Genomic DNA, 21865 nt, shown 5'->3' with positions numbered 1-21865 from the left:
GTGTGTGAGTGCTCTAATGCAGTAGCAGAGGATAATTACACATTCCACTTTTGTGTACAGTATGTGCCCAGAGTTTTTTAGATACAACTATTTGTAATTTTATTCGGATAGAGGGAGGGGTGAGTTATATGGAACATACAACATCACACGGGTATTTCCTTTCTGTCAGCATCTCTAACATTAAAATGAAATTAGCATAAAAAATGTAAATAATTCATCACCGAGTGAACCCAGATGCACTTTTCTCTGTGTCTTTCCTGCTCTCTTTGCTCCTCCACGTGAGCAGACCACACGGTTTATAGCTGGTTTAATGGGATGGAATGTGACAGGTTATGTTTTCATCTGCCTGATATGGAGCAGGGCTCAGGCAGGAGGGGCCGAGAGGGAAAAGAAGAGACAGCAAGAGGTAGAGGAGAGGGGGAGTAGGTCTCTACAGTTGTAATCCAGATTCATAATAAGAGATGTTTGTGCTTGCTGAATCAGTAATACATGATGCCCCATCCCCCTGTAGTGTCCTCACCATACACACATGCATGGGGTAAACACATTCATTGTATGGGGCAATTACTGCTGGGCCACTAACTCTTAGGATTTGCTCTGTTTCTGCATGCAGAGCACCTTTAGACCAAGACTGTGAATGGAAAATCCTTTCACTTCTACTTAGTTTGGTTCAACTTTATAAGAGAAATTCCTACTTGAAGAAGCTGATCATGTATGTAGGTGAATATTGCACAATGAATTAAACTCCTCCAAGACACAACTTTTACACTCCACAAGTTTTGAGTGCCCACCGTTTTTCAACAAGACATGCTTGTTACAGTTTCATCATGGCTTAAGTAGATATTGGCTTTGGAAAAAATCAACTGTTTGGCTTCTGATGTCGGCCCTCTGCATGTCATCAACAAAATCCAAATTGTGTTGTCTTCTGAAGGTGCACATTATGGCCAAAGTTCATCTTTTATCCTCACAAACACATCCTGTCTTGTCATATTGCCTCTTTTAAAGCCTGTCATTGAATTATTGCTGTCGCTTGTCATTTTCCTGTAATTTGTTTCCTGTGAAATAAGGAGCAAACGGAGACTTAGATTAGAATGGAGAGGAAAATGCTTCTATTTTGTGTAGACATTTTGGATAAGAGCAAGTACTAAGGCAATATGTATGTGGGACTTCTTTTCAGCGTTATGGGACTGTTAAACCTGTGTCATTTATCACATTATTTCAAATTTTCATTCTGTCGCTTCTTTGAATCGGCAAAGAAACAAGTTAAGAGAGGAACCAAACAATAGACAAATGCCCAATTTTCTGGTAATTTGAACAGAAATCAATTCTCAATGCTTGGTCTGATGGCTTTTGAGCAATTTGGCTTTACCCTTTTATACCTCAGGAGGTTTGCATAATTGTTCCTTAAATGACATAATAGTAAATATTGCTTTTAGATGTTCACGTGCTGCACAAGATTTCACGGTACCATACTGCAGTCTCAAGCTTGTCTATTTTAACAGGTATTTGTATCATGAAAAAAATGGAAGGGCTTTTCAAGATGACAAGGAAAAACAACATGCTGGCCACTTTTTTCCCTTAAGCCCAGTGAACAACAACAATTTAATCTCCTTCACTCCAGATTGTTAGCTTTCTTTGTGTTGATTTTGTGTTCATGCTTGTCATCAATCGTGCAGCCCCTTTCTTGGCCTACCCCCTCCCCCTGCACCCCTCAAAAATAACATTTTAAGGACACAATTTTCGTTCAGGGACGAAAATATATACATATATAGCACAAAATATATATATAGCACAAAAAACACATTTATCTTAAGTTCGTTTTTTTTAAGTTATTTTAATGTGATAGAATTAAAAAGTTAACTGTAAAAAATTTGTGAGGAAAAATACCAGTAAAATAAACAAGGGTTTTTTATTTTATTTTATTTTATTTAGAATGCTCAATGCATACAGGTCTAAGTAGTAAGTGTAGAAAAAAACTATACAAACTCACAAACATCAATGCCTTGCATTAGAAATGAATACATTTATCACGAATGTGTTTGTATTTGGGGAACAACAAGTGTTTTTTGATAACTAAACTTCCCCCAGACGATCTTTGCGCTAACATTCCGGGTATTTATATGGGATGCTGATTATGGAAAGGGTGGGATTCGACAAAACCAACCAATTACAGTGCATGTATATGTGACTGCGCCACTCTGATTGGCTATAATCTGACCGTGTACTGTGCTCGTCTGTTAGCATTCTATCTGCTAGCTAGCAAAGCAATGCAACTATAGTCAATTCTCCCACCACTCCTCTGTGAAATTTTCCCACCAGTTCGTCAATTTACACAGAAAAGATAACGTGTTGTTGGTCTCCTTTTTAAAGGTAAGTTAACCCTCCTCTGGTTGACAACTTGCTTATATTTTACCTAAAACAGGAGACTAACAGAACAGTTGAGCTACCATCGCTAGCTTAGAATTCTAAAGCTAACGAAGCTAAATTATGTCATTGCATGGAGACATTTTTATATTTTTAACCTTTTTTTCTTCCTTGGAATAATTATATAAGAGCGTTTTTTGTTGCATGGCAAGAAGGTAAACTAATAAACAAACAGACGAACAAAAAAAACAAAAAAAAACCCCAAAAGAATCAACAAGACATCGTTGTTTGCTGCTGTGTATGTTGTGTTCTCCTAGCAACTCGGGGATATTTGCTTTTCTATCTAATTTTCTCCCTAAAAATCACTTAGACGTAATTCATGACTAAAGCGTTGTATCAGAAGTAAGATAATATCTTTTCTAATTATTGATGTTCAGCCTGCAAAATAACGAAAAGCGTTGTTGAAGCTTCTAACCCTCTGTTAAAAGCAAACATGTACCGTGGACTTAATGACATCACTTTCATCCATGTTAAATACTCTTTGATATATTTCAATGTATTTGAAGCTTTGAACAGAATAGCATTTAGCTCCTTTGAAATGTGATGTTTGTGTGTTGCCGAGACGTTTTTGCATGCATTACTAAAAATGTAACAGCAACTCTGTTCACTCTCATTGTCTTGTCAAACCTCCACTGCACATCACTTAAATTTTTGTTTGCATGAAAGCAATTTTTCTTCTTTTTTTATCAAGGAAATTGAAATTATATACAAAGCCCAGAAAGATTAAATAAATCCAATTACAAATAGTAAAGAAAATGTAGGTATTTGGATGAAGTATTGTTTAGTTCCTATTACTACAACAATGCACCTAAACCTTTTTGTCCTTTGTTGTTCTCAAGTGTAATATTGATCTGATGTTTTTTTTTCTTCTTATGTTCCACATAATAATTTAACATGTTGTTTACAACCAGAATATTTTCAATATTAAATGTTTTATTTAATGTAAAATAAGAATTAATGGATTGTATCCCACGAGAATTGGAACGTTTATGTAGTCTGATCTGTTTCTATTTAGAAAAAAATAAAATGAATAACTGTTTATACTTTTGTTACATCAACATTTAGTCACTAAGAAAATAGTAATACATCAAGCTTTCATAAAAAAGAGCTATTTGAATAATCAGTATTAAAGTCCTACTTTTAGGGGGAAAAAGTGTATTTAAAAAAAATAGAAGATAATGAAAATATTTAAAATAAAGTCCACAAAATGTAAATAAAGGGACAATCATTAAAAAAAATGCTAAAAGTGTCTTTTCACATTTAAGTCCATCAAGAGCTTGTGCATATCAACCTAAGATTAAGCCGTTAGGACATTTTTTAGCATTCTATGCAGCAAGATTGTGCTAAATATTACACCAGTCCCTTCAAAAAAGACAAACATTCACATTTATGTATATATCATGCTTCAACTTTATTATTGAAGTTATGACAGTAGTTTATTTTACAAACATTGTCTCAAAATGTTGTTTTTGAAGGCCAATAGACAGAATAGCCAAATAATATTATTTACAGTATGTTTAACTATTTATAATATGGTAAAGAAAAAACAAATATTAAGGTTTTTGTTAAGGCAAAACGGAAAACTTGTGTATATGTATTTGTAGTATTCTTGTTCTGCTGAAGTAATTAGCAAACCTTCATTACTTAACAGAATGTGTTTCTTTTTGCAGGTTTTTCCACTGATCGGTGATGATTGGTAATCCTCCTCCTGCACAGAGATGACCTCCCGTTCTTTAGGGAAAGGTCAGAATGGGGCCAGATGTGCCCCTTCTCAATGAATACAAACAGGAGTTCTTCTGGAAGCGCTTCCCCCAAACAGTTTTGGGAGGTCCGCGCTTTAAGTTGGGCTACTGTGCCCCTCCGTTTGTTTATGTTAACCAAGTGGTTTTGTTCTTAACGCCATGGCTTTTTGGGGGCATCGGCACACTGCTCTGTCAGCTGCAGGTGCTTCAAGAACTTCACGCTGCCGTGCTCTCTGGTATGCTTATGTTTGCTGCTGCAGTGGCTGTCCAGGCCCTGGCACACTATGCAGCGCGGAAGAGTAGCACAGTGGAGAGGCTTGGTGCTCCCAATATTTTGGTTGATGAAGAGGAAGTGGAGTTCACCAACTGTGTCAGCCCAGAAACTGTTCGATTCATTGCTCCTGGGAAGCGCTTTGGACTTAATGTGGTGCTGCATACAATACTAGCTGGAGCTCTGTGTGGATTTGGAACATGGTATGTGTTCCTGGGTAGACTTACTGCTCTCTATGGTAGCATTGGTGTATCCCTTGTAGTCTTTGTGCTTAGTTGGGTGACACTATGTATAGCTGAGTATTCCTTGATTGTAAATACAGCCACAGAGACAGCTACTTTCCAGGCACAGGACACTTATGAGATCACCCCTCTCACCCGGCCTCTCTATGTTTTTGCTTTCATCGCCGTGGACTTGGCTTATCGGTAAGCAAGATAGAACATATTGATTGGATAGAGCTCATGTCTGCTACAATAATAATGTCAGCATTTTACTCTAAATAAGGTTTTCAAATCCTGTTCCTGAGCTCCATCTTTCCAGTCAGACGCTCCATGTGCTGTTCCTCTTTTTACCTCTCCTGTGGGCGTTGGGCATACTGCCACCGCTGGATGCCTTGCTCCTCTGGGGTATGGAGCAGGCCCTTGTCTTTGGCTTAGGTGGCTCGCCTATGTCTAGCAACCTCAGGTGAGCAGTCTAATATTTTGGGGTTCTAACCAGAGCTTATTTTGGTTAAAAATGAAGCTTAAAGTAGCTAAATATTAAAACAGTACTAAGTCTTTTCATCGTGTATTTTTTCCCCCCTATGATTCTCTATTTTCATTTGTTTGCTCGTAATTTAAATTATAAAACACATTTGATCTAACCCCTAGTGTTGCACAAAATGCCAGTTTTACACCTTTTATAGACATTTAATACAATGCCATTTTAGGCATCAAACGTTCTCCTTTTGTTCAGAGAGATGAGATCTCACCCATTTCTTAAAATGGCACAGAATAAACAAGCATGGCAGTTACCCTCCTCTAATAACATTCTATTTTGTGTGTCTACTCTTTTCCCACAGGCTGCTATTAATGTTTAGCTTATCCACCAGTGTAGCTGTATGTAATTACTTTATTCCGTCAACTCTGGGGGTGGTGCTGTTCTCCGTCTCCATGGGATTTCTCCTTAGCCTGGACCTTAGCCAAGTTCACACATTGTGTAGGAGACCCAACACAACTTTCAGGAACCATGTACTGCACAGAGACGTCTCTCAGCTGTTAACTCCTAGTTCCTTTGGATGGGCTCTTGGTGGCAGGGAACTTCTGCTACATTTGATTCTGCTTCTTGTTGCCATGGCAGAGGGAGGACTCCTGCATCACTTCACTGGACCTGCTCAGTCTCTATTACAAGCTCCCATTAGCTACCTCCTCCTCGTACTCTTCTGCGTGTGTTGGGCTGTAAGAGAGATCCAGGAGGTTTATGTGTTTGGTGGAGTTTTTCTCAATCCTTTTTACCCCAGAGGCATCACCAATGTGCAAACTTTCAAGCAAAAGAGCAAAGGGTTGTACATAGCTGCTGCTTTCAGAAGAATCCTCCTTTATCTTGGTAAATAAATTATATAAACATAGTTACAAACGATTCATATTTGTTTATAAATGGTATATGTAATGGTGTGCTTTGGTTTTATTCCACAGTGTCTCCATTCGCAATGATAGCTTTCCTCTCTATGGACAAATCTGTGCAGTTCACCCACAGGGTCTCCGTCAGCGTGGGATTCACACGAGCTTTCAGAGTGGTACATTTGCTCTCATTATAGTCTCTCACTCCTAACTCTGCCGGCTATAATTTACAATTTGTATGTTATTTCGCAAACCTAAAACAAATACTTGACTATTGTCAACAAGACAAAGAAAGGTCAATTTCTTGTTAAAATAACCACCAAAAGCATCTGACTCATTCAGTTTCTTACAACATCCACTTCAAATATGCTTTTTTTCTTCCGCAGGTGTGGCAGAGTTCAGAAGATGCTCTACTTCAGATGGTTATTGTGGTTTTATTACGATTTGCTGAAGGAAATACAATACTTTCAGGGTGGGACAACTTGGGAACTGAAGTTCAGCTGCTTCTGGTGAGCTCATCAAATCAGTTTTCTTTTCAAAAAAAATCCAATAAATTATTATATAACTCAAGTGATGCCAACAAAAACAAGTTTAGAAAATCAGCAATTTAAGCCTTTGTTTCTGATCCAGGTGGGACTCCTGATCGACAGATTAAGGCAGTTTATGGCCAAACTAAAGTTCACTCTCACAGTCTTGGTGACTTCTTGGACAGAGAAGAAGCAGCGCCGTCAGTCAGCTGGTATTCTCCTGGCTCTGAACGCATCCCTGTGCCCACTTCTGCTGGCAGTTGTGGCCCTTTCTGCCCTTCTCTCTGCCCCCTTGTTGCCCCTTTTCACGCTGCCAATCTTCCTTGTGGGATTTCCCCGGCCTCAGCGCAGTTGGCCGGGCCCTGTGGGCACCGCCTGCCCCTGTCCAGATTCAGTCTTCTACAAGCAAATGATTGGTAGTCTTGCATCATCACTGAGGACGGCATTTGCCAGAGGGTCACTTGGTAAGTGGTTTGTGACAGTTTCCCTTTTTTTTAAATATTTGTTTAATTTATTTGTTTTTGCTAGTATGTGTGTACCACAGATTTTCTACCTAATGCATTTCTATATACATTTGTTTTTTTTTAAATTCATTTTAAAAGGAATGTTTATTTAATCACAATAGAAATAGAAAAAAATGACTTTTTAAATAGATATTTTCAGATAAATAAATCAAAGACTAATGTAGATGTCTATGCCTTTAATTTGCTAATTTTCTGATGCAAAAACTTCTAAAAACATCCTCTACTATGGGGTGGGTCTTAATGTTGGGCCACTGGGTCAAATTAAAATTTAAGCCCAAAATAAATGTAAATATTTATTTGAGGCTTCTCAACAGTCAATTTGCAAGAATGTCTCTTTTCAAATGATCGTTCTCCTGAGTGGTAGAGTGAGTTTCCAACATTGTTTAAAGCCACTGAAAAGGACAGACATGGACTTTAAAACATGTTGAAATTCTTGCGTGAAGTTTCCCTCCGGTCTAAAAACTTTCCGACCTCAAAATAATAAGCCATTAAGTATTTTATAATTACGACGGAGTATTAGGGCCACCAAAAAAAAAAAAGTAAAATTACGAGATTTTATCTCGTAAATTTAGGAGATAAAAACTCGTAAATTTAGGAGAAAAAAACTCGTAATTTTAGGAGATTACAGTGGAAGTGAGCATGCAGAGCAGCAGGTGAACGCCGTGCAGCAGCAGAGCAGACCGACTAAACTTTGTTGAACAGGTGAGCTGAATGTTTATTGATAACGTTCCAAATGTCTGGAAGGTCATTTGTTTGATTTACGATTCATTAAAGTTTTATTTATTGATGGTTGGTTTGCAGGATCTCTGCAGCCCGATGAAGCCGTCGTCGGTGTCCCTGCAGCTGTTCGCTTGAATCCTTTCTTCCTCCACCAAAGACAAGATCTCTACGTTTGTGTGACGCTTCCGTCACACAAAAGGAGGAGCACTTTTTTGGCATTTTCAACGTTCCAAAGCTAATATAAAACACTATTTTAATTCCTCTTTATTGTTTTATGCTGAAACGGGACATTTCATCTGCAGGAGGGGGCGTTTGTAACACTGTTTACTTCCGCATTGGTGTTGGGATGACAGGTTCATGACGTAATGAGACAAATGAACTTCAGAAAATGTGAATGAAAAGGAGAATAAAGGCTGCAGCGATCCTCTACACCCAAACGTGTCTCTGAGCTCCTTATTTTACATATTAAACTCCGCTTTACTGACACTGAACCCTGGAAAGACTGCTACACGGAAAATAATCTGATTTTGAGTCGCCAAAACGTTCAGAATCTCTTTGTTTTAAACCTATAATAATCCGGAAATGAAGCTTCACAAAAGGCTCCACATACTTCATCTTCAAGCTAGGTTCCGATAAACGGACAACTTCAGTGTTTTTTCCTTAATCTACGACTTTTTTCTCGTAAATTTATGAGATTTTAAGTCGTAAATTTATGAGATAAAAAGTCGTAAATTTACGAGTTTTTATCTCCTAAATTTACGAGATAAAATCTCGTAATTTTACTTTTTTTTTTTTTTTTTGGTGGCTCTAATTTTTTTTTTTGGTGGCCCTAATACTCCGTCGTATATAATAGTGAAAAAAAAGTTTTTTTTTTCTTCTTAGTATGTGAAAACTTCAATAGAATGCAGGAAAAATGCAGTAAGTCTTAAAAAAATGTTTTAAAGAAAGATAATAATCAGTTTTACGTTTTTGCTTTTTTCAGAATTAGCAAAAAACTCTTAAGGTGAAAATTTGAAAGGTGAAACATTGTGAACTGTACTGTTTGTGTCAGGCTGAATGTTCTGATTGCTGCATTGTTTTTGTCAAGGCTTTTATTTTGGTGGCACATTTTGAATGTCATGTTTTAAATATTTTTGGGGAAAAATAAACTAAAAGTACATTTTATAACTTCTTCTAGAAATAGAAGACAAACAGAGGAAGGACAATCCTGAAGATTTACTATTACAAATACTGAGTTTAAAGTAATCACTAGGTTTTTTTGGTATCATTTTTCACTGCTAAAACGTTAAAAAGTTTATACCAAATTGCTGTGCACTACAATAAACGAAAATGTTTTTTCTGTTTTTATTCCTTCTATTTGTAAAGAAATTTCTTGCAAAAATATCTAAAAATGCAAGTTTTTCTTTCTAAAATACAAACAAACATCTCAGGTTGACTAGTGCAGGATTTTACAGACTTCTCCTTTGGGCAAACATGAGCCTCGTTTCCTCTAAACCAGGGGGGGGCAATTATTTTAACTGGCGGGCCACATTGGGTTCTAAAATTCGATAGAAGGGCTGGACCACGAGCAGATGCGTGGAGTGAGAATGAAAGAACATGGAATGTAGATGAAAACATTTGGATTGAAAATGATATTCTAAAACAGAATATTCTAGAGTTTTTAGTTTAAAACTTTTGTTCCCATTTTAGATCACTTTTTTATTGTGAAGCCCTTTGGTACCTTCAAGGAGTTGTAAAGTGCTATTTGAATAAAGTTTCATTCATTCATGATCCTCTTAATAAATTTATGAAATAAAATAATGACGAAATAACACTATGATTTTCAAAGTCAAAAATTTAGAAAAAATATACTGATACATTTATAAAAACACAAAAAATAAATAAATAATGGATCCTCTCCCGTCATGATTCTGCAGAGACTTTGAGTTCATCACACGTTTCACAGTTTGAGCAGCTGCGCTGTGTCCTGCGCGTCGTTTCTCATCCAGTAATAATTAAAAAGGAAATTTCCATGTCTTCTGCTGCAGCTACACATATATCTGCGTTACCTTTTCCCTACTATAGAGTTCCCTCGTTTATTGCAGGAGTTACGTTCTAAAAATAACCGTGATCGGTGAAATCCACGGAGTCTGATTACAGACGTTTATGGCAGTAAAACTCCCCACTGCCTAAATACACTTTTCTCAGACAGACATGAACATTTTGACCCTTTTCTCTCTTGTTTAAATTCTCAAAACATCATAGAAATTAGGTCCAGGATCTTAGAATGAAAACAAAGCTCTGATCGATCAAAGATTTCTGATCTGAAGAGTTTTTGTACAGCAGACGCGGAGGATATTGATAAGGTCTCCAGCCAATGAGGACATAGAACGGGGTGCGCTGTTTAAAAAAAGCAGCATAATCGCTCTGAAAGAATGAGCGAAACCGGGAAAGATAAACTGCGACGTAGAAAGGGAAGACTGTCTTCTGTTCTATTTGACAGGGATCTTTAGAGGGTTTCAGGTTGGAGCACAGACTGCAGAAGGGGAGAATAAAATGTCACGTCTTGATCGTGTGGCCAGATTTAAAATACATGGGTCTCTGATATTGTTCAGTGGGCCGGACCAAACATGGAGGCGGGCCGGATCCAGCCTGTGGGCCGTAGTTTGCCCACCCCTGCTCTAAGCGATCCGGTCCAGTCAGATTCGGTTAAGAATGATCCAGGCACTTCAGGTGAGCATATCGACTCAAAGTTGGACCGTCATGGCGCCTGAGGGGTGAAGCTAACCATTGTTCTATGAACCTAAAAATAAGGGGGACCCAAAAAAAGTACGATTCAGTCCAGTCTGATGGCTCAATTCTTAATGCAACCAGATACCAGACTGGTCTGGACTAGACTGGAGCACTCAATGCAAACAAGGCATTAGACTTAACAGTTTAAATTTAAACAGGTCATGTTATCTTACAAACTCTAATGACATATGCATCATCGAAAACATTGATTATGGCTTATGGTTCTATGGTTCTTAGCATTAAATTCAGATCTTTTTGATGGCCTATATATATTCATAGAAGTAATAGAAAGATGTAAAAAAAAAAAAGAAAACTTCAGTTCCTAAAAGCTGGACATTAGCTCATTTCAAATTTGAGTTATTAGATGGAATTGCGGTAATGGGACCGTCTTTCCCTCGTGTTCCACAAGACTTTCTATAAACAGTTTTCTTTCATGCCCTTTGAATTTCTTCATTTAAACAAGACTTTACTTAATAACTGAGGTTCCCTGCTCTCATGCATCTCCAGCTAAATCTTGAACCTAGAGCACTAAAATCAAACCGCTCCACTTTGGTCTCATCTCTCCATAGGTTATTCCAGAAGTTATGTGGTTCATTTATGGCAAGTAGTTTTTCATACTGGCTTGTTTTTTTTCTATTAAATGTCTAAAAACATGTACTTGTGTAATGCCATTAAAATTATACACAGAAATCTCAGCAAAAAAATCTGAAATGCTGCTGACGATCTGATTTTAAAGGCTTCCTGTTGGGGTAAATGCTGGAATGCTGATTCTAGAGAAGACTGTCAGTTGTCTTGAACCACCAGCTGTTTCCAAATGAACAAAGAATGTAGTTTATATTCTTTCAAAAATAATTCTGTTAAGATTTATGTAAAATAATCTTTCAGATCATCCAAATGTTATCTTTTCAGTTTGACATAGATGATTTGTTTAGTACAGCAAACTTTACAAAACCCGTTTATTTAGACACTCAAAGATCATTTTAATTAAAAACTAACAATTAGCAACGCACACACAGAGGCAAGTAAGAGGGTATTTACTATTCTTTATAGTTTTTTGTTTTTAAATATAAGGGTTTAGTGATCATCTGATGTTGCTTTTGTCTGAAATAGAGACTCAAGAGAGAAGCTGATTGTTGTACTTTAAAAACACAAAGAAGCCAGATTGAAAGGGAGAGTACTAACCTATGCACATTACTGTAAAATGTGTGTCTGTTTATTTTATTCTTTCTCTGCTCTTCTTGTAAAGTGTCTATATATATATATATATATATATATATATATATATATATATATATATATATATATATATATATATATATATATATATGGGTCAACATAGTTCAAATAATGGTTTCGTACAGAGCTAAGAATTTATTTTTGCAATGATGTATATTTACTCCTGTTGGTACAGTAACCAAACGTTTTGATAAGTCAAAGGTATACTGCACAGTGCGTCTTTTTAGGTTGTAAAAAAAGAAAAAGAAAGAAATGCTGTTTTGAGCAGCCACCGTGAGTTCCATCATGGAGTTGAGCTGTATGTGAAGTGACCCAAAAAATATTCTGATCTGTATTCATTACATCCAAATGTTTCCACAACATTTACTGCGTAATACTCCCAGGCTGAACTGAACTGCTGCTAGGAATGTGTGTTGATGTTGATAAGGAGGCTTTACATGAATAGATCACATAATTACCAACCTATTGTTTTTGTATGAGCTTTGGAAGCTGTTGCTCAGACGTATTATTCATTTGGGTTGTTGGTTGAGAGATGGCAGTTTGTCCTATTCTTTTGCTTTGCTCACACTGGGGGCCACAGGGCAGTGAGCAGTAAAGGAATCTGCTTAATCTGTCACTTCACATCACAAGGTAACAGCTGGAACTATTCCGAGATGTCTTTCTGGGATGTGAGATTATCCTTAAACCACGCACCACGAGTCAATGCATAAGAATAGCCTGCTTCATTTTGCTGCTATTGTGCATCTGCATCAAATTAGCCTGACTTTCGTCTTCAAAAATTAAAAGCTCACGTTGTGTACACAGCATGAGTCTGTCCTTGACTTGACCAAAGGAAAAAAAAACAGGAGTTTTAATATTTAAATCTTTGTGCAGCTGGCTGTCTAGGGCAGTACCAATGTTGCAATAGACGCAGCTCATGACATTCTTAAAGTCAGCAAACAGGTGACACAAAATGAAAGTGGTGTGTTTCTAGATTCTTTGAGTGTCTCTGGGTGTGTACTCCATACTGCGGTTTGTTTATTTTACCTCATTAAATATGAGATACATAGTTGACAGATGCCTTTCTCTCTCTGTAGGTTCCTTAACCCCAGGCTCTCATTTTCTTGGCCGCTTCCAGGATCGTATGGTTTGGATAATGATTCTAGAGAAAGGATATGGCTACTGCACAGTCAATATTAAGGTAAGCAGTTAATCTTTGGGATATGTACCTTGTTGCAGGAATTTTACAGCAGCGTCACTTTGTTTGGTGATTTCCTTACAGGGTCTTGAGCTACAGGAGACCTCTTGCCACACAGTGGAAGCTCGGAGAGTTGATGAAGTGTTTGAGGCCGCCTTTGAACATCCTGAGCGTATTGGCTTTAGCCACGGGTTTAACTCGCACTGGGGAAACGCTCTTACTCCCTGCGCCACGCTCGAAGTGCGAGTGTACTCTGATGCTCGAAATGTACTTTCTGGCATCATTGACTCGCATGAAAACTTGAGGAAACTTCAGGATGACTTCATGAAAGTTCTGATCTGGCTGCTCCTTCGATATGGTGTACAGAAGCACAAGGGGTTTCTATGGAGCAGCCAGGAGGGGTCAGGGATTTGGGGAATGAAGTCCCAGTCCTCACAGTTTCCCCAGACCACGTGTAACCAGCCACCTGAAGCTGTTATGGTAGAATCAAATATATCCTCCGTTAAATTCAGACAAGACAGCTCCAGTACGACTTCTTTTGGTGACTGGTCAGACGAGGACGACCTGTTTGGACCCCAACCAGCCAGACGGACTGTGGCATTAGTGACTGCAGAGGCTCAACCTGGACACACAACGCTAGAGACAGGAGGTTCGCTGCCAGGTTCTGTAGAAATGGATAGTCTTTTTGAAAACATGGCGCTCTCTGCTCTTCAGCCCCTGCAGCCTCTGGGACTGGGCATCGGGATGCCAGCCGTAGATAAAGGATTAAACCCAGAGCTCTTCAGAGAGAACCCCCATCTGAACTTCAGCTGTCCCTACTCAGAAATATTCAACCTACCGCCGGGGTGGAGGACAGCACCGTTACTACCCTCCTGCTTGCTGTCGCTGCGGCCTTTATTTCCAGAGGAATGGTTCCGGTTCACATTGGGGCGGTTTGGGGTTGCCGTGCAGGGTCAAACCTCGGAGGACATGAACAAAGCACTAAAGGAAGACGAGGTTTTGAAAGAACTGCATGTTAAGGTTGCACTGTCATGCCTTATCTCACTTGGTGCTGAGACAGCCTTCAACAGTCCTAGTTACATATACAGGGTGTATTGTGGGGATGTGCCATGGACAGAAGGACTCGACTGGCTGTCATCAAGTAAAGAACTCTACCAGCTCACACTAAAAGCCTTCAGGTGACACTGCTGTTCAGAATCTCTTAAAGCTGATGATTTTCCACTGATTTTATGTTATTCAGTAAGATACATGTGAGACTTTTCTGCTTTTTTTAATTTTCCCTCAGGCTAAGTTTCAAGCTCTTGTTTGATCAGGCTAGCCTTGGGGCAATGGAGTCCCACGAGGAGTTGTTCAGCACTTTAGAAGATTATGAAAGAGACTGGTACATCGGTCTGGTGACAGAAAAAGGCTGGCATGATGGCGTCCTTCAGGAGAAGCCCTTCTTATTTTCCTTGGGACATGATCTTGCCATGGTGATGTGAAAGTTTCAGCCTATATTAGATTCTAAGCCTGTTTACCTAAAGATGACCCTCTTGAACATCTTTTGTCTACAGGGTACCTACACAGGCCGAGTCCTGACCCTGCAGGAGCAGTTGGTGCAGGTAGGCCACCTGAATGGCGAGGGGGTACGAGGCCAGTGGGCGAACCTCTCCTGGGAACTCTTGTACGCTACTAATGATGACGAAGAGCGCTACAGCATCCAGGCTCACCCTTTCATGCTTCGAAACTTAACCGTTCAGGCAGCCGACCCTCCTCTGGGCTACCCCATTTACTCCTCCGCGCCCCTTCACTTCCCCTGCCTCTGACCCATTTCCACTCCAACCTCTTTTTACACTCGGTCTTTATAATCGGTATTACCAACTAACATTTCTATTCTTTTTTTTCGGAGTAAACTTTTGCATTTCAATACAAATCCTTTTTTTTTTTTAAACCTGCAGACTTTTAACTTTGGAAGTTCATTTTCTACATTCTACTAACAAATGTGATTCTGGGTGCTTCATTGATCTAGCTGTAGCAAAAAGAAAACAGTCTCCATTTCAAAGAAGTTACAAAAGTTTCAAAGTTTATTTAAACAAAAAAAAACATTTCGTTGTTTAAACATGTTATTTAGGTCATCACTAAAGTTAAAATATTACGTAGTTTGTTAATGGTTGTGCTTTAATAAAAATAATGAACGTTTAGCCATATCCTTTGAGATGAACCTGCTACACTTTTGTGTTTTCTTTTCCCCTTGTATATCTCCCATGTCCATACAAAAGGGACTTTTAATGTTTTGTTAAGAATATCAAGGGTGTGCCTTGAGTATGTATTTTTGTATGTGTATGCCGTTTATTGCTATTGTTTGGTTTACAGTTCAATTGTTTACAGTTAAGGAGGAATAGTTAAGTTTATTGTATATAATAGTTTTTTATGTGTAACTGGTTCAACTTGTAATAAAAAAAAAAGCGTGGCAAATGCACACCTGGTCTGATTTGTTCAACCAAACTTTGATCCATAAATAAGTGTTTTATTTTGGGTAAGATGTAATTTTCTAAAAATAAGTTTTGATCATTTGTCTTAAGTTTGTGTTATGATCCGTGTACAATAGTACTTTTTATTTAATTTATTTTTTTATTTAAAATGAAAGATGGGCACTGTGCTCTTAAAGCAGTAGTAATTTTATTTTTAGAAAACATCTACCGTAGGAATGTAATAAACACCTTTGGTCTTGAAAAATGAGGTTTTTCAGGAGGTCTTTGGTTTCCTGAAGTATGCAGAGTCTGCATCCTGCAACAGAAAAATGTGATTAACGGCTCAACTTGGGGAAAATGCCTAATATATATTTTTTGCAAGGTTGAAAAATTTATAAATGAGTTACAATTTTGTGATGTTTACTAAGGTTTATCTGTAAGAAATAGTGTTTGATTTTCTTCACAACCCAAACCTTTCACTCATGTTAACCCCTCAATGTTAAACTAGTTAGGAACATCCCGTTCTTTCATGGCTGTCAGCTGTTGCCATCCAGCAGAGGCCACCAGACACTGGTCAGCCGGCACTGAGGAAAGCCTAATGCCCCCTCTTGTCGGCGTGTTCTTAGAAGAGCCAAGCAAGGTCAGCAACACCTGAGACCCCCAGCTGTTGAAAGATTTGCATTGGACTTGCAATGTTTTGCCTTACTGAAGTATTTTCATTTCATTCCTCCAGTACAAACTTCCAGTACCTTTTTTTTTCCTTCCTAAAACTGTCATAATCTCTGCACTTTGTGAGTTTGTCTGCCTCATCAATGTTGCATGTGAGAAGTTGATGTACTCACCACCCCAGCTTTGAAATTCTGCACTCTTTTCCTTCCCAGCAAGTCGGTGACGGACCAGGCAAATGAGGGTGCATACTGCCACAAGTAGTAAAACACCAGGAAGGGTTGCTGGGCGATCCACATTTCCTTCACCCCATTGGAAATTCCCACCAGCATTAAATGCACACAGCGACTGGTTGGCATCTTATGTCCCTGGTAACCAACCGTCGTTACAGGCTTGAAACAAAAAAAAAATAATTTAATTATAATGAGTTGGTGCATCATAACAAATTAGCTAATAATAGAACTGAATGAGTCACCTTATTCAGTTCCTCTGTAAAGGCATTGTTGACGATCTGTGACTGCACAGGCCCAGGACATGCTGTACTGATGAGGATTTTGGGGAAGTCTGTGAGCTCAGTTCGAAGGGAATTGAAGAAACCCTGTGACATACAGGCACTTATTACTACTTAAACCTATTTTTTTTCTAAATCTAATTTATTTAAAAGCCATATTTGTCACCTCGTCATCACAAACTAAAGGCAAGTATAGTTTAAGAAAAAAATGTGCATTCATGAACCTGAAGAGCATGTTTGCTAGCGGAGTATCCGGTCGCCAGGGGTGCTCCAGCAAGACCAACCACACTGCTGACGGTCACGATGCTCCCTCTGCCTCTTTGTGTCATGTGAGGCAGCACCTGCTTAGTCAAAGAGACGGTACCAAGGAAATTGAGCTCCATCAAAGCCTGGTACACATCGACACTGGTCTCCAAGCAGAGGGAGCGCTGGGATCGGCCACCATTGTTGATGAGAATGTCGATCTGAGAGCACAGGAGAAAGCAGCATTTTAACAATGGCAGCATTCTTTAAACTCAAGCTACACTGAATTACTTTTGGTTTTATTGTTAACATTTTGTAATGAAATCCAAAATTCGAAGTTATTAAAGTCAGTAGCAAATGCTACAGTAGCAACAAGGACATATAAATAAAAAAATGGAAGACTTTCTTTCAGCGTAGCTTTCCATTTTATGATATTCACAGCAATTTGAAAAGAGAAATACTCAGAACCACAATTTTGATCTTAGCTAAATTTTCTTTATATATGTCCTCCATCATGAGACAAAATGCCACCACAACATGTTAAAAACACGATTTTCATCCAGGAATATTGTGATAAATAGTTCTGAGTCTAAAACATTGACAAACTAACACTCTATCAATCAAATTGAGGTTGGCAGTATTTATGCAGAATAAAATACTGATGTGTCACAGCAGACTACTTTGGAATTATGACAGTAAAATTTGGACAACAAATAATTGCTGGTTGTGTGGTAATAAATAAAATAAATAGACCAGAACACAACACTACATGGTGCTAAAAGTTCTACTTTTGCATGTTAAATTGGAAAATACAGACGGATAAAAAACTAGGAAAATCCTTGAATGCAGGGACTTATCAGCAAATCAAATAAAGTTAATGAGAAAATGCCTGACGTGGTTTGGTTAGTATTTCCTGCATGGAATAAATCTGTGTTTTTGACTTTATTTCCTGTACTTTTACTATTTTGGCTAAATTGAAATGTACATGGATAGAAATCTCAAAGCCTTATATAAACCTGTCAGAAGAAAGGTATGTTATAATGAAAACAAAGCAAGCCCTACTTGTCCAAAGTGCTGAATCACAGCTTTTGTTTTTTCCTCGTGTGATGTCCTTTCCAACAAATCAAGTGGAAGAACAAGAATGTCCTCATCCTTCAGATTGGAGGTCTCTGAAATAACAAAAGTAAATTCAGCAAGGCACAAATGAATGAAACAGACTGATAGAGCCTTGATAGTTTTCTAGTTAAACTTGGTGGAAAGTGAAATTTAGACTTCGGCTCAATACCTAAGCAATGTTGTTTCACTTTATTTAGTTCATCCTTCCTGCGAGCAGACAAAATCAGACGGGAGCCACACTTTGCCAGCTGATAGGCCAGCTCTTCTCCGATCCCGCTGGAGGCTCCAGTAACCCAAACCACAAGTCCTTTCAGTTTAGACTCTGCACAGCACAAATTACAACAACAATATATAAATAAACAAAATATGAATGTTGAAAAAACACAGTAGGAGAAACATTAGTAATAAAACTCTGATAAACAATTTACAATTTTAGATTATATGAAGACTCACTCCAGTGAAAATAATGGGGGATTTTTAACATGTTCTTGTAGCATTTCACTCATGGAGGAAATATATATATATATATGCTTAAAACTGCATTTCTGGGTATGTCTTTACTCAAATCGTGAATCAGGTGCAGACAATAAAAATGCTGTTAGAAAAACATTTTAGACAGATTTCAAGCTGCTCTGCTCTGCTCCATTCTGATGCATCCACTTGCAACAAATAGATTCATGCACGTCTTCATTCTCCTCGTCCGAGCTGGCATCTGGTTCAAACTGTACACCTGGATAGTTCCAATATTTCTCTCCATTTTTGTCACACCCGTAATGTTAGGTTGAGGTTGTGAGGGGCTGTAAAGCTATTGGGAGAGATTGTAAACAAAAGGATGATGGGAAAATAGGGTAATATTGAATTTCAAATGAACTACTGCCGCTCTGCATAAACGATGTCTTAGAAAATGACATGTTTATAATATTTGGCTAAAAACAGCATAATTATAATTAAAAGACCACTTGGAACGCTGTGAAAATAGATCAAAAGATGATCGAAGTAGGACTTGAAGAAAACGGCAAAAAGCTTTATTTATTTATTTTTTAACAAAGATCCCAGACAGACAATGTCTTAAATGAGTACAAAAAGCACTTAAACTTGTCAAAAAAATCGACTGAAAAAGTACATAAAGGGCTATTTATCTCTTCTGATCCAAAGTAAAATGCATGGATGTACTCAAGGTACAAGGGTCAAAGTTCTGCAAGTTTTATTTCTCTTGGTTGGTTCTTTACTATAGGAACAAGGCTCTACAAAAATATATTTAAAGCAAAATGTCCTTGGTTGGCAGAACAAAAGTTGTGATTGGCTGTTTTGGTGACAAGGAAGGATTTGTTGTTGTTTACACAACACACAAGAGTTTCCATGGATATTTGCAAATAGTACAGTACAGTTGATATTGGGTCTAGAGGACCTTATTAAAAATACAAATGCCGAGCATTTCCGCCAAAAACCTTTTACTTTTTTTATACTGAACAGGTTTGACACCTGGGGAGCAGGTAACTCACCTGGTCTGTGTCCCATTAAGCTCGCTCGCAGCAAAGTGAAGTCTGCATCCGCGAAGATGAAGCACAGCAAATGGATAAGTAAATACAATGGTAGGATATACCACAGTATATACACCAAGTAGGAATCCATTAGTAGAGAATCGCAAGTTAGGTCAAACAAGGAGAGAGCAGCACGGCTAACGGAGATGCTAATCAACGATGACGTCACTTCCTCCTTAAGATTTTCAGAACAAATGCTGCGTGTCAAAAAAAATCCCTTTCTTAATTTAACAACTGATGGTTTTGTCCAGGCATTAATTATGTGAAAACTAGTCAAGAAAATCGAGACTTTTGTAATCGACCTTTCTCTTGTCATATCGTAAAAAAAGAAAAGAAAAGCTAAAATTAATGTCCTTGACATGAATAACTCTTCAATAATAATGTGTTTTCAGAACCGCAGCTGTTTTGTTATTCTAGTTTTTGCAACCATAGCCTTGGTTGAATGAATGTTTAGGAAGCATTGTAAATAATTAAACAACTGACTGGATGCATGGAGCAAAACATTAACCATCAAGCCATGCAACCAGTCAATGATGAACAAATCGATTAGCCGAATTCCTCATTAGAGAGTCAAATGGACAAGTGACTTTGAAAAAAGACAATTAAAAGACAAATAAACTCAATCTAAAACCTGATCTTAAAATGAATACTTACAATAAGGCTTTTCTTCTATCGCATAAGTATTTGGCACAAAGAGTTTATGACTCAAACCCTATAAAATCGTCCATGGGAAAATGCAAAAATAATTAGGTTAAAGCTTGTTCCATCAGGCTAAAGTGTCACATTTAACCGTGGCAAATAATCAAAATGCACAAGCCCTAGTGCTTACTTTTTTCATTTGGGCAAGATGACTTTTCTATGACACATGAAGATATTAATTAAGTATTATGCCTGTAATATCTAAGGGCAATTTGTTTTAATTTCATTTATATTTTCTCTAAATCAATTCTTATTCACATCAAACAAAAGACTGCCCTCCTGTGTTATTAATTTCCTGTAAGCAAAAGCTTCACGACAGATAAGTCATCTCTTAGGAGGATCCAACAATTCCATAGGAAGTTCATTAGATAAATATTTGAAATATCAAAAAATCATGAGGATCATTCTTTTTTCTTTTTAGGCCTTTAAGCCGTGGCAGATTTATTAAATCTGCTCACCTGAAAAAAACTCAATCTCTGTAATAGCACAACAACAACCCCCCCCCCCCCCCCCCCCCTCAAAAAAAAAAAGATTTTAAAAAACGTAACAAAAAAAAGGCCCCTTCAAATTCAACTAAGTTTTCATCTCACCTTTTATACCTGTAACAGTACTTTAAGGAAAAGTCAATGGAGGCTTGGACATCATAAAACTTTCCAGGATGGAACAGGAAAAATCCAGTGCACGTGATCAACAGCTAGGGTATATTCTTTAAGATGCAGAGATCATTCAGGGGGACAAAGGACGTAAAGAAATAGTAATCACTGCTTAAATAATGAATAAAAGCATTAATTGATCTTTTTCTAAAAGCTTTAAATTTAGATCACTCATTGTTAAAAAATACATAAATTAAAATTTCTTCCTTTTATTGCAGACATTCTGAACTAAAGGACAGTTCAATTTATATTAAAACTCATTTTACAATAAATTTCTTGTGCCATCTATGGGCAACTTTCTTTCCTTACTTTAGGCTATGTTTGGATATTCCTTTGTAAATACACCATGTTTCAGTAAATATTTGTTGTGGCAGTATGTGTATGACAGAAAATTTCTACATTTGAAAAAATGCTTATTCAACTAATGAGCAGGTAAGTTACAATTTTTAAGAATATAGTTTCAAGCTATGCATTACCATCTTATTTGTGGGAAAATAAATAAATAAATGCATTAATAACTAATGGAAAAATTAGAAAATAATAATAATAACTCAAGCAATACTTGAAACAATAACTATTAGTCACTATTACTATTTAATGTTTCTCTTCTTGTTTTTAGTTTGGCGTGTTTACGACTTCTTACTGTTGTAACATTTGTTTACGTCTTTTACTTAAAGCACGTTGTGTTCTGCATGATGACAAAGGGTGCTCTGCAAATCAAGTGATCAAATGATTGGTTCAAAAATGGAGAAAAATTATCTTTATACACCTTTCATTTTTTTTATTATTTTAAGCCTTTCATGTGTATTTTTTTGGAAAACAGTATTTATTTATTTGTCAGCACATCATTCTCACATTTAATTTTTGTCCTTTAAAAATGTATATTTCTGCATACGGGTGTAATTTTCCTTACTATGAATAATGTAAGTTCACATGTTGCAATAGAACCAATAAATTAACACAAATCTAAAAAGTCTAAAATCTATAATCCATTC

The 21865-nt window shown here is 37.5% G+C and overlaps 2 protein-coding genes across 3 annotated transcripts; one reads left to right on the top strand and one right to left on the bottom strand.

Moving 5' to 3' along the window:
- The first annotated feature begins 2224 nt into the window (after positions 1–2224).
- On the top strand, positions 2225–15449 carry pcnx4 (pecanex homolog 4). Of its 2 annotated transcripts, none has more exons than XM_004082550.4 (11): positions 2225–2370; positions 4095–4862; positions 4942–5121; positions 5498–6021; positions 6111–6211; positions 6422–6544; positions 6666–7026; positions 12891–12994; positions 13076–14169; positions 14277–14463; positions 14545–15449. In XM_004082550.4, the coding sequence occupies exons 2-11, from the start codon at positions 4174–4176 to the stop codon at positions 14794–14796; spliced, it is 3615 nt and encodes a 1204-aa protein (XP_004082598.1). In that variant the 5' UTR covers positions 2225–2370; positions 4095–4173; the 3' UTR covers positions 14797–15449. The 2 variants fall into 2 exon arrangements, with proteins under 2 accessions (XP_004082598.1, XP_020569033.1); XM_020713374.2 differs by lacking the exon at positions 2225–2370 and having other exon boundaries at positions 4681–4686; positions 4760–4862; positions 14545–14796.
- On the bottom strand, positions 15028–19699 carry dhrs7 (dehydrogenase/reductase 7). Its single transcript, XM_004082285.4, has 7 exons — positions 19480–19699; positions 18147–18299; positions 17924–18030; positions 16843–17082; positions 16583–16705; positions 16284–16499; positions 15028–15757 (listed from the first exon to the last, which is right to left on the bottom strand). The coding sequence occupies exons 1-7, from the start codon at positions 19607–19609 to the stop codon at positions 15716–15718; spliced, it is 1011 nt and encodes a 336-aa protein (XP_004082333.1). The 5' UTR covers positions 19610–19699; the 3' UTR covers positions 15028–15715.
- Positions 19700–21865: the final 2166 nt, after the last annotated feature.

The sequence above is a fragment of the Oryzias latipes genome, chromosome 22 (genome assembly GCF_002234675.1).
Source record: "Oryzias latipes chromosome 22, ASM223467v1".
Lineage (NCBI taxonomy): Eukaryota > Metazoa > Chordata > Actinopteri > Beloniformes > Adrianichthyidae > Oryzias > Oryzias latipes.
The sequence above is the reverse complement of the archived record's forward strand: the minus strand, read 5'-3'. Positions and strand labels throughout refer to the sequence as shown.